Source organism: Cyclopterus lumpus, chromosome 18 (assembly GCF_009769545.1).
Source record: "Cyclopterus lumpus isolate fCycLum1 chromosome 18, fCycLum1.pri, whole genome shotgun sequence".
Taxonomy (NCBI): Eukaryota; Metazoa; Chordata; class Actinopteri; order Perciformes; family Cyclopteridae; genus Cyclopterus; species Cyclopterus lumpus.
Genome location: NC_046983.1, coordinates 11271457 through 11287670, shown reverse-complemented (window position 1 = coordinate 11287670; position 16214 = coordinate 11271457). Strand labels below are relative to the sequence as shown.

General features: G+C 40.5%; 1 protein-coding gene across 1 annotated transcript in view; it reads left to right on the top strand.

Annotated features, from left to right (window-relative positions):
• The window catches only part of LOC117747738 (collagen alpha-1(XXV) chain), a 131644-nt gene that overhangs the window by 112461 nt on the left and 2969 nt on the right, over window positions 1-16214 (top strand). Inside the window, exons 15-34 of the mRNA XM_034557171.1 lie at window positions 3933-3965; window positions 4353-4388; window positions 6227-6271; window positions 7756-7818; window positions 8868-8936; window positions 9694-9738; window positions 10167-10211; window positions 10466-10543; window positions 11644-11667; window positions 12846-12890; window positions 13006-13050; window positions 13234-13314; window positions 13439-13501; window positions 13590-13640; window positions 13952-13978; window positions 14398-14478; window positions 14878-14913; window positions 15410-15463; window positions 15590-15643; window positions 15885-15911. Coding sequence (XP_034413062.1) covers window positions 3933-3965; window positions 4353-4388; window positions 6227-6271; window positions 7756-7818; window positions 8868-8936; window positions 9694-9738; window positions 10167-10211; window positions 10466-10543; window positions 11644-11667; window positions 12846-12890; window positions 13006-13050; window positions 13234-13314; window positions 13439-13501; window positions 13590-13640; window positions 13952-13978; window positions 14398-14478; window positions 14878-14913; window positions 15410-15463; window positions 15590-15643; window positions 15885-15911 — 1002 coding nt within the window. The remainder of the gene's footprint in view (window positions 1-3932; window positions 3966-4352; window positions 4389-6226; window positions 6272-7755; window positions 7819-8867; window positions 8937-9693; window positions 9739-10166; window positions 10212-10465; window positions 10544-11643; window positions 11668-12845; window positions 12891-13005; window positions 13051-13233; window positions 13315-13438; window positions 13502-13589; window positions 13641-13951; window positions 13979-14397; window positions 14479-14877; window positions 14914-15409; window positions 15464-15589; window positions 15644-15884; window positions 15912-16214) is intronic.

Below are 16214 nucleotides of genomic sequence, written 5' to 3'. Positions count from 1 at the left end.
AGCGCTGGGGAAAAAAGTGGAATTGAGCACCGAGGGAATTCAGACTTCTGTAGCCAGTCACCTGCCAGTCGTTCTTCAGTATTTCGCAATAAAAAGAGACAGAAGGTAGTGAAAAGACTTGGAAACTGTGATTTTTTCATATTATCACTATGTATGGATAGGATTACCTCATCTCCTCAGCTCGTCAATGTCAGAATGTAAAAGTGAGCATAGTGCACAACATATGGTCGAAGTAATTGTTTTTCAATCAAGACGTGACTCACTATACGGATGAGTCTAACACATGTCGCACACACAGAGGATTGATTGATTTTACAGTAGAAGTAAAGAGAAAATGTCTCCTGCATGCTTATATACACACACACACACACACACACACATAGGGCTGGGTGAGAAAACGACACGTCTTTCCACAAACTGAGCCTTCTGTCACCTGAGTCGTGTGTCTGATCAATCGCTCCACCCGATATTATTGTCTCGCTAGGCGGAAGAGGAAACCAGAGAGTAGAGGGGGTGACAGAGGAGTGGAGGGGAGAGCATCTCGAGACTATACCGCGCTGATGATGCCAAGGTTAACAATACACAGCACGCACTGCGGGGGGAAATGTGGTTACGCGGGTCGAGAGGGGAGGCAGTGAAAGTTTCGGTACGGTGAGCGGAGAGACCTCGGGGAGTGCAGAGCGGGGAGAGAAATGGCAGAAAGCTGTCGGGCCGGGCTTTGCATGATACAAAGGGAGCTTGTTTTGACGGCGGGGGGATCTGCTGGCTGTGAAGGAGAATAATTGACAGGACATATATGCTCTGGCACGTTTATTCTATCTCTTTAAATCTCTTTCCCTCACCACCTAGAACACATTGGTCATCAGGCGGCGACTCCTCTGGTTGCAAAAAGAAGTCCGATTGTATTGAAGTCTATGAGAAAATGACCCTACATCTCACTTGATTTATAAACATGAGTTTCAAGTGTTTTTAATTCGAGCAAGATGTGTTTGTTATTGTATATTTCTTCCCCTTTTGTTTTATTTTATTATATGCATAAATAAATAACTACAACTTTTTGGTTAGCTCTGTCCAAAAGTAACAAACCAACCCTACCAGCCCCCTCTAAAGCTTATTTACGAACAAGATATTTTATGGGTGGTTATTGTCCTCGGACCAGTAACTTCCTAGACCCAACTATTGCTGCCTGGCAACTGTCTCTCGCCAAGAAACAATCTGACACAAACAAAACGTCAGCTTTTATACGAGTTCAACAAAGATATAACGTGTTAATTAGTAAGCTTTGGGGATGCTTTAAAAATGTGCGTCACTAAAATACTATATCATCTAACGTCCTGCATTATAACCTAATCTTCAAGTGCCTTGTGTCAAAAACTAGTTCAACACTTAATATTAGTGTGCTCACCTGATGCATATTCCTAAATAATGTTTAATCAAACTGCCACAGAGAAAACCTGGAGGCCAGGTGCAATAGGGACTCAACAACAAGGTATTTAACAGATTAAAATACATCATATTTGCTAAGATAATCATGTAAATGTAAAAGTGGCACATTGCAAGTATCTTACAATTGTACTTAAGTGCAGTTTTTGAGTAAATGCCATGTAACTGTACACCTTTTTAAAGTATACATTATCTGAAATTATTAAGCCATCATCAACTATGACAAGATACATTTTCAACATCCTCTGCTATCCCTGGCCTCATTTATAACTAGGTGTGACTCCTCTTGTTGAGAAAGTTAAACTTCAGTGATAGGTACGTTCTTCAAAGGTTTAAAAGTCAAATAAACTCTTGAATTGGTTTTGGGAACTTGCAGGCTGAGCTCTTGGCTCTGGCCGGTGTGGCACAGTGGTTGGTATACTCTTTGAATCCTGAGATCCGGTCCCAGCTCTTATGAACTGGCCCCGGGAGCCAATCACAATCTGCGTCGACTCCCACATATTCTCACTCAGTCACTGAGGTCGACATTCAGCTGAGGCCGCTACATTTGGTCATCTTTACTAATGACCATAATTTGAGTAAGAGTCATGTTTAGAGGGCTGTGGTGACATGTAATGGTTATATTCACAACTCTGCTCTGGCTTCACTGCTCGCCCATTAATTCTCTCCCTCTCATTGGCTCTCACACAGGCAAACAGCTGGGAAATGGCCGGATTAACCAAGTATTCATAATGACATCTCCATGCTATTAGCTATATACATCAGTCATTATGCAGCGACAGCTCTGGGTCCCTATAATAAAGTGGAGCTGTGGTGACAGCTCTCCGTCCTGCTCTGCTCTGTGGTTGAATCACAGGCTGGAGCCTCACCATGATAATTGGCCCAATTGGGACATTTCAGCACTCTGTGCCACACCTCAGCTCACCTCCCAATTCCACCACATTTCCATCTCGTGGTACATCATTTGGAATAGATTAAACTCGTGAAAACTCTCACTTGGTTCTTGGGCTATGTGTCACTTTTGTCTGTTTTGTCAAAAATCTTGGCTTTACCAGTTCAGCAGCAGGGGAATGAAAGTGTTCATCGCACGTGTGGCATCCCCCAGTACTTGTGTTCACATATCTCATGGTGGCTTTTTAATTAAAAGTGTGTCAAATGCATTGCAAATTCATATTATCCCCAAATCTGCTGAGATTAACAATGAGAAAATAAAAGTTAGTCATACTTACGTGTGTAGAGTCCCGAGCCTGATTATGAGCTAAAGTAGGTTCTTTTTTTGTCTGAGATGTAACAATTAAGTACAGATGTGAGGCATTCTTCCATATCTGTGTTGCCAAAAAGCAGGTGTACACCAGCTCTGACTTTGATGTTTGTTTTGTTGAAACAATTACTCAACCAAGACTCAAGAAAGTCGGAATATCGGGCCTCTCTCTGTATAAAGTATCCTGTTTTATTATCATTTATAGGTCAACCGTCACATGTAGTATTTTACCAAAAACATTTAACTTCATCACGTCAAAGTCTTTCATTCATCTTTGATAATGTAATACGAGGAGCCTGTTTGCAACTGGAAAAGTTCACTCTCTCAGATCCTTTGCACCCTCAATAAAATATCTATATGAAAATGCCCCGATACAAACGGGAAGGATAACTTTTAGAGGCACTATGCAAAACGAAGCCCAGCTGTAAACGGTAACAGTTAAAAAAAAATTAAAAAATGCTGCAATTAAACATGCCTTGTGTGCTATGCATCGTAATGACTCCCATAAAAAGCTGAGGGCGAGAGGCATTCCTTCAGCAACGTCTGAGCAAGGCGTACGTGTAGTGAAACCACAGAGCTGAAGACCCAGCCTCCTCCCCACTCCCTTTTCCCACCAAACGCCCATTATTACGCTTATTGGCCCCCTTTTTTTAATGTATGTTTTTACTGTACCTTGCAATAGTAATGCAGTGCATAGGAAGCAGCCTCTGCGTATTTAAATGATTTTGCTTGAAACAAATGTGGTTTAAGTAGCTCTGTCCACTTCCTGTTCAGTACCCTACTTAAAGAGACGCAGTGAAAAGGGTTCAGATTGTTGTCGTTAGTAAGTCCCTTACCTTCTATACGGTCGGGGATTTCTTTGTAGTGTTTCATGTCATCACCAGGATGCAGCTGCAGTAATGATTCACAGCAGAGTAGTTCTTAAAAATGCTGCCTCAAACTTTTGTGAAAGGTACATTCAATCTGAAGACCGCTTAGAATAGCAGACAATCAGCTCACTAATTGGATTTCATACAATTTCAGACAACTCAGGACGACAACTCAGTTGTCTAATTATGTTCTGCATTGTTCAGTGGCAATGGGCTTCTTTCATATTTATGTTACTGTAATTGCACAATGATGTTTGTTCCTGTGCAAAAAGGACTCATTCAGTCTTAATACTGGACAGTTTTCCATTTGTGCCTTTCTAATTTAATTTAATTCTCTTTTTTTTTCATCTTTCTTTCAGGGAGATTCAGGCTCTTCTGCAGCAGGCATCAAGGTGAGGGCTACGCTACGCTACGCTAAATGCTAAACGCTTTTCCATGTCCTGTTTGTATGTTGCTATGGGTCATTTTTAGATGTCATCGAAGTAGAAGTTTGCACTACAACAACTATTTCTTACACAATCAAAAGTTATTAAGAGATATTTACTGAAGGAACTTCCAGGTATAACTAAGTGTTCCCCCATTTACACTGACATTAGCTTGCTAACATATGCACAGTAATTTAGTCGACATTTCTGATCTTTTATAGTGATGGATTTTTTTGTTGCAACTGAAAAACTGTTAACATTTGTCACAAACTTAGGAATGGATTTACGAATAGCTGGTGGCACCCAAACCAGAAATTAAGCAGCTAAAAAGTAAATTCTTTGCATGTATTTCAGGGTGAACCCGGAGAGTCTGGACGGAGTGGACTAAAGGTAATAATTGCACTTAGCTACACTTTGGATGGTAGTAAATTAAAGTACAAAGTAGTCATATAGAATAACCATAATTTGTTGTATACATAGTGTTTAATGATAATAGGTCTCTCTATTTGTAAATGACTATGGGGAAAAAAACTTCTCTGCACTAACAGAATCTGGCTGAACATATTTCTTATGTATTCATCAATGTGAATACACACATCAAAACAAGGTTTAACGTAAAAGGTGAAGCTCTATTGTGCAATATTTAGTTTGGATAAGAGCATCCCGAACCTCGTGGTTTCAAATGTAATAAGGATGGTGGTACGTGGGTACAGCTTGAACTTTAGTACATCGCAGTGCTCCAACTCGTCTTACATTTACTTTGGCTTGATACTTGTCTTGAGCCATCATAAGGTCCCATGTATCATACTATGACTTCTGGATATAGTCTTTGCTAAGGTTTTTCCTCCATATTGTTATTGTTAAAATTACTGTCTAAAACCACAAGATAATCCCAACAGTTTTCTCTGCATCAGTCCTACAGAAGTGTTTTAGTTTTTTTAAGCAACGTCTGTCCGACATTTTTTATTCTGGTGTTTCACACTTTCCAAGCATATTGTTAAGGAACCAGTTGATGATGAGAAACTAATAAAACAAGCATGCAGCAGAAGAGGAGCTATTTTCCTAGCAAATTATACCCATTATTTGTCCCTTGACCAGACTGCTTCGAGATTGCACCAGTGTCCCACCTAATTACACTTTTTAATCCCAAGTGCTGCGCCCCATTAATTCCCCTCTCTTTTCTCTTTTTGGATAAACTGGTTCCAGACAGACCGAGTGACTTTTTTTTTTCTGCTCTGGTGCAAATGCAGCATTTGTGGCCGGTACTCATTTTTTAACTGCTTTATCTTATCTTTCATTTTACAGCCGTTCTGCTTGTGCTGACACACTTACAAATTATATTTCACATCAAAATGGCCATCAGGAGATTGAGTTGTTGTTCCCCCATTTAATATTACCATTGGACTTCATTCAAGTGTTGGAGGAGTAGCGGTCCACAAAAAAAATACTTTTATTCATTAGTTTGACAGTGCGTTCATTCACCACAGTGGAAATGTGCAGCCCTCTTTCTGAGGGACGTTATAGTTGATGCTTCTCGGACCACGTTCATATGCCATAAATACAACGGTCTTAATAGAGCGTTAAATTATCCAGTCAGACATTTTGTTGTGAAAGTCTAGCAGACGCCTCACAAAGAGACTTGACCTCTGATGATTTTTCCACAGTTGAATCAAATGTGAATTTTCTTTCCCAATTTTTCAAACTTGCATGTAATGGGAGTTTGGAGTTCTCAACTTGACAATGATCCCGACCCGAGTGACAAAGAAAGGGGCCAACTTTTGACTTCCGGCGACACGCCAAACTCTAACGACCTTGACGCGACGGCAGCTCTCTCAAACAGCTTTCGCTAATTTAATCCAAAGTATCTCTTCCAGGAACCATAACTTTTCACACCTGCCCAAACCAATACAATCATAAAAATACTGCACTTTGTGAAAGGTTGAGTGTTATAACAAGCACTAATCACGCCGTCAAGCCAATGGCTGCATGACTTGGTTTGAAAGTGCATGTGCAGTACCTTCTGCTCGTGCTGACCGCCAGCAAACGAAAGGCAACATATACGCTTACGGACAGCAGGCCGCTTTTCACAATCACAGCAGCTTGATAGCCAGAGAAAACACAAATATAAAATACAGTGTATGGCTACTAGAACCCCGAGGAGCCCACACATGAGGCTTGACTCAGCTTAGCTTGGCTTGGCTGTAACATGTCACACTCTTCCTGTGTAGGGAGAGCCAGGACTTCCAGGGCTGCCTGGACTCCCAGGGATAAAGGTAAATGCTTCGCTGTTTTTATCCCCAGTCATTCCCCCCCGGTGTTGTCCCTGTCCATCCTCTCCAGCCCGTCTGTGGCAGAGTTCAGAGCGAAACTCCGCTGACCTATCGTCACGCCTCGCGCACGACACATTAATTAAGGTCACGCCATCCTGCTCCTCCCGCTGTGCAGGATTTGTACCTCGATTTGTACCTGCGAGGTTGCATCTGATTAAGTGGCAGACGCACAGTAACAGCTGTACATTCAGTGCGGTGAAAGGCAAATAGCTCAAGAAAAGCGACATGGTCGATGCTTTTGATCTGAACACGCCAGAAGGAAACGCTCTCATTTAGGTTCAGTGTAGAGGCCTATGGATTCATTATAGGAACAATGCAACCATTCTACTTCCTGAAAGTGGCATCAAGAGACTCGAGGCAAGAATGTGTGAAAACTACCTTTAGCTAATGAGAAGTAGTGCTATTTCTATTTGATTATTTAGGCTTTTCTTCATTTAGTTAAATAGCTTGTTTGTTTATTGTATCATTAAAAACCAACAGCAGATGGGGAAACAAGGGTCACACAATAATTAGCTGCCTTCTTCTGCTTAAAGAATACCAACCACTTCCAGTGTTTCTCCGGATCATTAGCTTGAAATATATAACGTGAATGCAAGGAATGCTCACACGGGCATGATGAGATGATGCTTGTTGCTGTTTTGGTTTTGTTTTTCTCCTTTTGTGTGCTTTTTATGTGCTGGCCTTAGAAAAAAAGAAGGAAAAAAAGATTTATATACTCCTGTTTTTACTTAAGAGGCCTGAATGCTTGATGGATTCTAACAATATTTTTGCTAACGTAGCAAACTTGGGTTCTGAGCTCCGCTTGCACTTTGTTCTGCTTTGTTCTTGGCTCTTTATCCAATCAATGTTTCAAAGTTTGGGAGGCGAGTGTCCATTACCTCTTCAAAGGCTTCCAGAGTGCCTCAACTATAGTAGGTGGGATCTCTGGTTGCAGATGTTATAGCAATACAGTTATTTCCCCAATCACATGTCATGCAAATCAAATCAAGCATCTCACCTCATACTGGAAGCTCACTCCTCATAAGTGAAAGTGCAAATGCAAAATATGAAAGCGTCTTCATAGGTGGCAGAAAGCCTGGTTTTTGCACACACCTTTAAGCAGAACGCTTCTTGTGCCCTGATGACTTTCTAACAAGTTGTCACGTCTATTAAGGCTCATAAGAGGGAGTCATTAATAGATGTGAAACCAGGGTATGCATTAACAAGCCAATTATGATTTGTGTGCGTGTGTGTGTACGTGTGTGTGTGCGTGTGTGATTGATGCACGTGTCCCTGAGTGTGTTTGTGTGAGCAGTAAGCGCATGCCTGTCGTTTTGAATATGCCATTCATCTTGTGTATATGTTCAGTTCTCATTAAACAACGGTTGCCGGTAACGCTAAACGCACCCGTGGGAAAATAAGTGATATCTGCTTCTTTCTTTTCCCAGGGTGAGCCTGGATTCCTCGGCCCCCAGGGAGAGCCAGGGCTTCCAGGACTCCCGGGAACTAAGGCGGGTGACCTTTGCTTCGTTGCAATAATCTTGTTCATCACATTGTAAGAGTGACGCGGTGCATATTTCAGCGGTGACAGATTCTTTCAGTGTGATCGGCATTGGAATCCTCTGGGTTTATGGCCTCATTATCCATTATTATCACTTTGCAGAAGTGATTAAGCCCCTGTTTCTTCAAAATGTCACTTGGAAGTGGTCAGAATGAGGTAATCCCCGCCGCTCCCTTTGAGTCTTGACATTATCACACTGTGGAGCCAGCGGTGATAATCCAGTCACGCTACAATTAATGTTCGCGTTGTCCTTTGGCATCAGGCTGTTTGCATCAATAATCAAGGTATATGGGTTTTGCATTGTCATCTGGCATATTGCTCACTCAAATTGTTGGGTATAGCTGAAAAGGAGGAGCACTGCGGCACATACTTTATGTGATAGTTTTTCCCGATGTTCCGGATTTGCCCACAGGTTTGAGACAACATGGGGTTTATCCAATTTTTCAGAAGTTACTGCTGGAGTTCTTGTTTTTTTTCCAGAGAGTTTGCAGATTTATTTGAGCCATTAAGTTATCATTAGTAAGCAGCTATTTGAAGAGAAAACCAAAGCCTAATTGACTCAACAATGTTAAATGATGGATGTGTCCCACTTGGTTTTTAGGTATCAGAAATAAGTAGTCGAGATTATGGGTTTTGACTTACACCACACACCCCTCTACTGGCTAGTTTAAGTCACTTTACAAAAGATTTGCATTTGTCTTAAAATATTCCCCTTATATTCACATCAGGACAAAGAGAGACAGATGTTTTTTGTATTCATTTAAATATCTCCGATTCACGATGTAAGTCTGCCGAGTAAGCAAACTCATGAGAAGGGCGTGGAGATCACGTCAATACTGCCAAACATTAAGGAAATTGAAGTTCATGCCTGATGTTCAGTCAGAAGATGCATCGCAGCTCTTCTGCTGACAAGAGGAAGAAACTGGGCCTTGCTCAGCACTTCTCCACGACGAATACTGCAGAGGTAACTTCTCTTCGTCTGCTCTTTTGTCTGTGTAGGGAGATAAAGGCGACCACGGCCCACAAGGAAAGGGTGAAAGAGGAGAACTGGGACCCCTTGGACCAAAGGTCAGTTATTAAGTGCATGTGTGCAAAGCGTATACAAATGGCATTAACTCTGGATTAAACTGGATCATTCAGCAGCATGTATTTAAAAAGCGTTCTGCTTGTTCACAACTGTCTCTTCACCTATCTAAGTCATAGGTTGTTGCTGCCATCTAGAGCCAAGCTGATTGAAGCACACGCCATAAAGTTCCCAGAGTTTGGGATAAGAAAGAGTAGAATGCATCCCAAAACAAGAGCTCATTCAATCCGTCAAATAGTCCGCTATCTTAACAAAGAGGGCTGGCTAACCCATTACAGCCTGTAATAGGTTCAAGGCTTTCCCTGGAGCCTGTGAAAAGTAAACCAAATATAAATGAGTTTACCATTGTTTATGTCTGGCACTGAGCCAGCAGGTAGCTTAAGCTCCAGTCTAAACTGAGACGACCCACAGATTTGCTTCACATCCTATTAAAAACCCCAAAAGTGAAACCCCTTCTTTATCAATGCCAGAGTTCAAATAAACACTTTCTCCATTGCTTGGCGGCGATGGAATATTAAAAGGTGGTTATGTCAGTGAAGCTGACGGTGTTGAGTACAAGAGCTTGAGGATATTCCTTTGTGAGATATGCATTTGCACTTTTTCTTTTAATAGTGAATTTAGATTGAGCCCATAAAAAGAGTATTTTTATCAATTTCATGTTTATATCTCAAGAAATGTGCTTGTCTTGGTTAAAATGTCCCTTGTGACTGTTCGTCATCTATTTTTTTGTCCTTGCGGCAGGGTTCACAAGGGGAGTCTGGTACACCCGGTTCTAAAGGTTCAAAGGTGAGCATGGCAGACGTGTTTTCTTTTCATTTGGTGAACACTTTATCAGCTGATCCTTTTGTTAGATTTCACAGGTGATTTCCCTTACTTTAAACATGCCATCTGAACCTTCAGACAAACACAGATACATGCCCTTGTACCAGGTCCCCACATTGCAAACATCTGAATTCAAAAAGGAACATTTCAATTGCATATTAAGTTCCCTCAAATAAGACATGATGAAGAGGGAAAAAGTCACATACAACATTATTATGCGTCATACCGTGTTGGGATTCAAAATAGCGTAACTTCCTAAACCATAATGATGAGTTATATGTGATGTATGACTCCAAAACATAATCCACGTTATTGCTTTCTGCAAAGGAGAATGTACTAATAATATTAGTGGCAATTCTTTAATGTTTTTTGTTTGTTTTTTTCACATTAAGGGGGAAACTGGCGATAAAGGAGAACTTGGATCTTTTGGCCCGAAGGTAAGCGATTATATTGCCTCTATCCTTCGCTTTCTTAGATGATTTACTGATCCATGCTAAGTAACATTAAATGCTTTAATTTCCCATGACATACAGCATTACACATTGATTACCACCAGGGGGCAGCAGTCTAACCTCAGCAGTGTTTCGCTGATATTGGTCATAAATGCGGGAAATGGTGTTGTGTTTAGTGCAGTATGAAAGAACGTGGGTTTAAATGTGTTTTTTTTATTTTTTATGGCAATAATGTGCAGGGCCCCCCTGGACAGAAAGGAGACCAAGGAGCCACTGAAATCATTGACTACAATGGAAACATTCAGGAGGCTTTACAGGTCAGACAAGTAATTAACTGAGCACATTTCTGTTGTTTGTGTTGCTTCAGAAAGATCTACATCTGCATTCTTAGGGGACTAAGCGGGCAACCTCAGAGATGAGGAAGACCAGACTTTGGTTGTAGTATATAGTTGTATTTGTAATAGGAAGATTATAAGATATACAAATTGAGAAATACAAAAAGCTTCAAACAAAAAGTCAAAAAGCTAAAAGACCCCAAAAAGGTGCAAAAGCTTACAAGCCAAATAGCCCTAAGACGGAAATCTAAAAAGGCTTAAAAAGAGCCAAAAAAACCAAAAGATCCTGAAAAAACGATACTTTGTTGTCCCCCCCTATTTAGACATCTTTACTTGAAGCATCTCTCACCTGCAGATCTGTATATGGTTAACAACTGGAATGGCACCAAACTATTGGACAATACTTTTTACGTAGCATCTTTACAATCTCTGAAAGTATAGTTTTTGAAGATGGTTAGGGGTTCTGTCTGGCTTTCATTGGTCAACTCTAATAATGATCAGGAGTAAGTTAGTTAAACAAGACTCTCCTAGTTCAACACATTTCAAAGCACCCATAATTATACACATGTTGTTCAGATGTAAAAACACATACTTGTCATCACATTAAAGGAACACTAAGTAATATCAAATTAAATGAGGAGTAAAATCATGGAGCGCAAGATCAACTTATCAAAAAGAATGAAGCTTGAATAAATGAATTCAAAATAATGCGGAGGTTCACAAAACCTGCCGAGTTCATCTGCAGTACATACATGACACTTTTACTCTACAGTTTTTTCCAACAATATTGCTGCAGTTTCTCAATCAGGTTAGCCAATTTAATATTGATTAGATGAACCTTGCAGAGATATTAATACAAAGGAATGGGTCTATGGGTTCATAAGAAAATGTATTCCTAAATTAAAGTGCAATGCCTTTCAATTAACACTATTCAGGGTACGTCCTCTACAGATAAACAGGCTAATAATGATTTTTGAGGGTGTATCTGTGCCGAAATGTGACATAACGGTTTCTTTCCCGTGTGACCCATGCATTCTTATCTCTTGCCTCCTCCCCATAACCACTCCTTCGGCCTACGGCAGAAGATTACCACAATTACAGTAACGGTAATTAGGCTCTGTGTATTCTTTGTGTCATCTCCATAAGTGATTGATCTCTGACCTCGCATGGGCCCAACCAAATCCCAACCCTGGTTTGCATTGCCTTGTAACGCCCAGCTAGTGTTTGCTTAACAATGAGTGAAAACAATATTCAGCGCTGCGTTTATGCTTCTGTGTGATCGTTTTTTTTTCTCCAAAACTCACCTGTCTCACTTTTTGGTCCAAATCATTCTGAGCACATAACACTCGTGATTATATCGAGGCTAGATTGCCAAGTAGACAAAGTGTGCTCCAGAACTCCAAGGCCCCGACTTATGTTGATGTAACTGAACTTTTGTTTGAGAATATGCACCAAGCATAATATTGATTGATATGATAAAACCATACATTGGGTGCTGCTTTATCACCTAATCTTTAGGCTCTGTTCAAAATCGAGTTTCAAGACCTTCATTGTTTCGTTTTTTTCCTAAATCATAATATTCAATTCATATGTAATTAAGCTTGCACATGGCAAATCTGGAGCCAGGTAGTATTCCAGGATGAGCAAACTGTACACATTACAGAGAAAGTGGGAGGAAGGGGGTTATCATGCCACCGATCCCGGACTTCTCCGGTACCAGCCAAGAATTACATTTTAGTAGCCGATAAACTAAGAACGCTGAATGCATACCATTTATTTTTTGTTTGAATTAGAAATTGTTCAATGTTGACTAGTTTTGGAAAACACAATTTGGAAAACAAGTGAAGGTATCATTTGTGCAACAATAAATATGATGTTGGGTCGCAATGCTAAACATTAGCATGTTTAGCATTGCACATACTAAACTGAAATTGTCTTCGAAAACCAACCTTATTTACCAAGACTCAACGTTATTTGGATCATGTTGGTGATCTTGGTATGGAATCAGTCGGTTTAGTTTCACACATTCCAGCATCATTCTCGCGTTGAAGCCGCGTGTGCTAAGTGTAGCTATATGTTTATTAGTGAGTTTGTTGCTCACTCTTCTGATTAAGATTGTTATTTATCTCTATGTTGTAGCTAACATGTTTTTGACTTTGGCATGTGTCTTTCAGTTGAGCGTCGTGGTTCATCACTGATTGCTAACATACGTTTGATATTGAAACAATACAACCCCAATCAAAAGTATATTTCCTCAGTTGAGCTTCTCTCTCTCGGTGTTCAGGGGCCTCCTGGACCTCCTGGGCCGACCGGACCGGCGGGTATAAAGGTGAACTCTATGATGAGCAAAGCTCACGTTGACTTCAACAACAACAACAATCACAACATATTACTGCCCTGCAAAGAAATCAACTGTTTTTAAATGTCTATTGGTTCTCTTCCAGGGGGATCGTGGGATGCCCGGTCTGCCTGGACTCGATGGGGAAAGAGTGAGTTCATTATCTATACACACTTTTTACATTTTTTATTGTTTTAAAATGTGGCTATTGAGGATTAATTCCGATTAATGTGTATTACTATATACAAAAAAATATTTTTGGGATATCCACAGGGTGAATAACTGACCTACAATAGCTCCTTTTCATTATCTGTTGACATGTTTCCCTTCTCAGGGCTACAAAGGTTCCAAGGGTGACATGGGAATGCCTGGAGCTTCAGGGGAGAAAGGAGAAACCGGTTTACTTGGCCTACCTGTAAGAATCTATAGATATATATTCCATATATGTCCAAAGACTAAGCCTGAAAAATCTTTGTTCATGGTGGTCAGAATACCTTAGATAGAAACCAAACGTGTCTCATAAAGCGTTTGCTCCATAGGGTGTCAATGGGGTAAAAGGAGATAGGGGAGATTCAGGTCTGCCTGGTCCTCAAGGTTCTTCAGTAAGTAACATTAAAGACATGTATTATGGCTCACCATAAACATACAAGTCGTTTATTAAAAAAATGTTGTGTGTTGCAAACTTCACAGATCGTCGGCACTCCAGGGCCATCAGGGCCCCATGGACCCCCAGGACCCATGGTGAGTGTTTCTAAAAGGTCTCATCATATGTTGTTATACATCCTCCCTTTCCATACTAACTCCAGGTAACTTCTAACTGTATTCTCAGACAGCATAGCTTTATTGACAACAAAATATGCCTGTTTTTGTTTGTACACTATATTAATTATTGTACTTGTGCACATCTTCACCAGCAGGCTATTGACAGTGATTTGGACAATAAGGGAGGAGGGTAGAATAGAGGTAGAAAGACTGGGGAAAAAACAACTTGGTTTAGTAATAAATATTGATTGTGAGGTCAACCACTAACTAATATGTTGTAATGTTTTCAGGGCCCCCATGGTTTCCCTGGACCAAAGGTAAATCTCAACAAGAAAGTTTGATGGTGCGCGTATGATAACAACGTTCAGGTTCAAATGACTGTAATGAAACCAAGACGGGGCCTTTTTATGATTTATTCTCACCATTACCTGTACTTGTAATACCCTCCTATTAAATATGTGTACATTTTTGTCATTCAAACAAGTAAAAACACATATTAACCATATGAAAACAAACTCTATGAGTGTCCATCTCCATAAACAAGCCAATTGTTAGTTTTTACTTTCCATCACTGATGTATCTTCACTATTTATTGTAGAACCCACAGGAATGAGCCTAGATTTAATTAGCTGCTTCTCTCTAACGTGACTAACAACCACGTGGGTGCAATGCAACCCCAAAAGGTACATCATCAAATATGCCACAAATGTTTCCCTTGTTTCCTTTGTTTTTTTAGGGGGAATCTGGTTTGCATGGCGTGAGGGGTATTCGAGGAGAAATGGGACACAAAGGGGATCGTGGACCATTGGGTCTCCCGGTGAGTACCGCCGTGCACCATGGGACATCTCCGACCACTAAGCCCTGTCCTTGATTCCCTTAGACATCCGTAGAAATGTCTCATTTATACATTTGTAGTCCTGTCTGTTTTCTTATTGTATGCATTGCTGCACACATTTAAGTGAATTTGTGTGTGTATGTGTGTGCGTGTGTGTGTGTGTGTGAGAGAGAGGGTGTGAGTGTGCGTGCATGCCTGTGTGTGTGTCTATATGGCCCTCTCTATTTTCTGTCTTCATCTCCATTTGCCTGGGCTGACTCCCTGTAGCACACAGTGTAATTTAGTTGTTGTAAACCCTGCCATCAACCTGTCCTAATAACAGTGTTCATCTGGTACTAATCCCGCCTTGTTCATGTCACTCATACCTCCATAACCACGCAGGGAGCCTCCGGCTTGGACGGCAAGCCCGGAATTATGGTGAGTGTCAAGTGACTAAGAGGCTTCACCAACCAACGTCTGCCTACTTTTCTTCCTCTCACCCTCCATACAGCCCCCCCCCCATCACCCCCCCTCACACTTACACACACTTTCCCCCAAATCTGTTACCACTATAAAATACCACTTGTATTTCACTGTGAAGAGAAAGTTCTATGAACATCTGTCAAATGTTTACATCTCAGCTCAGCTGAGTTGAATTAAGCCACACAGAGTTTAAAAGCGACCATGCAGACGGCTGTTACAGCATTTCAAGGCTCTCCTTTTGTCCCGTGTTGCATTAACTCAGCATTAACACACACTCATGCATTAACTGTGTCGGCAGTGTTGTAGATGTCCTTTGTGGCCAATGCACGTGTTCTAGCAGCAGTTCTGTGTGCTTTCCATCTGGTATTTGTTTGGAAAAATAACTTTATTTTGAAATACCTGCGATAGTCCAATGATGTGAAGTCATCCATGACAACGCTACTCTTTGCAGGGCACAGATGGGCCGACGGGTCCAGCTGGGCCAGCTGGGCCAAAGGGCGACATCGTAAGATCAACATTTAATTTTTAACTCATTTCTGACTAATGATACAGTACATTTTGACTTTCATTTAAGTTTTTTGAGTTTTTTTTTAAGTTTCATGTGATTGCAACACTGATTAATTTGTGTTAGGGTGAGAGAGGAGCATCAGGCGAACCAGGACCAAGGGGACCGTATGGACTACCTGTAAGTACAATAAGGATGTTGAAGAAACAGTATCTATATATATATATATATATATATATATATATATATATATATATATATATATATATATATATATATATATTTTTAAAAATTTCAGTTGACATGTATTGAACAAGGTATGATCTGTGTATTTGTGCAGGCTTTCATTGTTAGATGCATGTTAACATTTGTGAAACTCCGTAATGGTGATGAAACTAATTATTATTGTATTTATTTGCAGGGAGCTGCTGGAACAGCAGGCTTGGATGTAAGTATCTTTAACTTTGTTTGTTCAGTTTTCCCTGAAGTCATAGGTGACAGTGAATGCATCTTCCAGTACAGGGGTGCTTGGCAAAAAAAAGCTTTTAAATATAGAAAAAAAAGAACATAAAAAGCCTTTTTCTTTTTTAAAAATATTATCCAAAAAAAAGCTTCATGTGATTTGACCTCTATCATCAGTGATTGTCTCATTAGCAGCAGGTGTATAATTAATATAGACAGAAATCCAATCCACATGCACAACTTATTGTATGCAACAGCTCAGTTTATCATTACATTTTAAATCCCATCC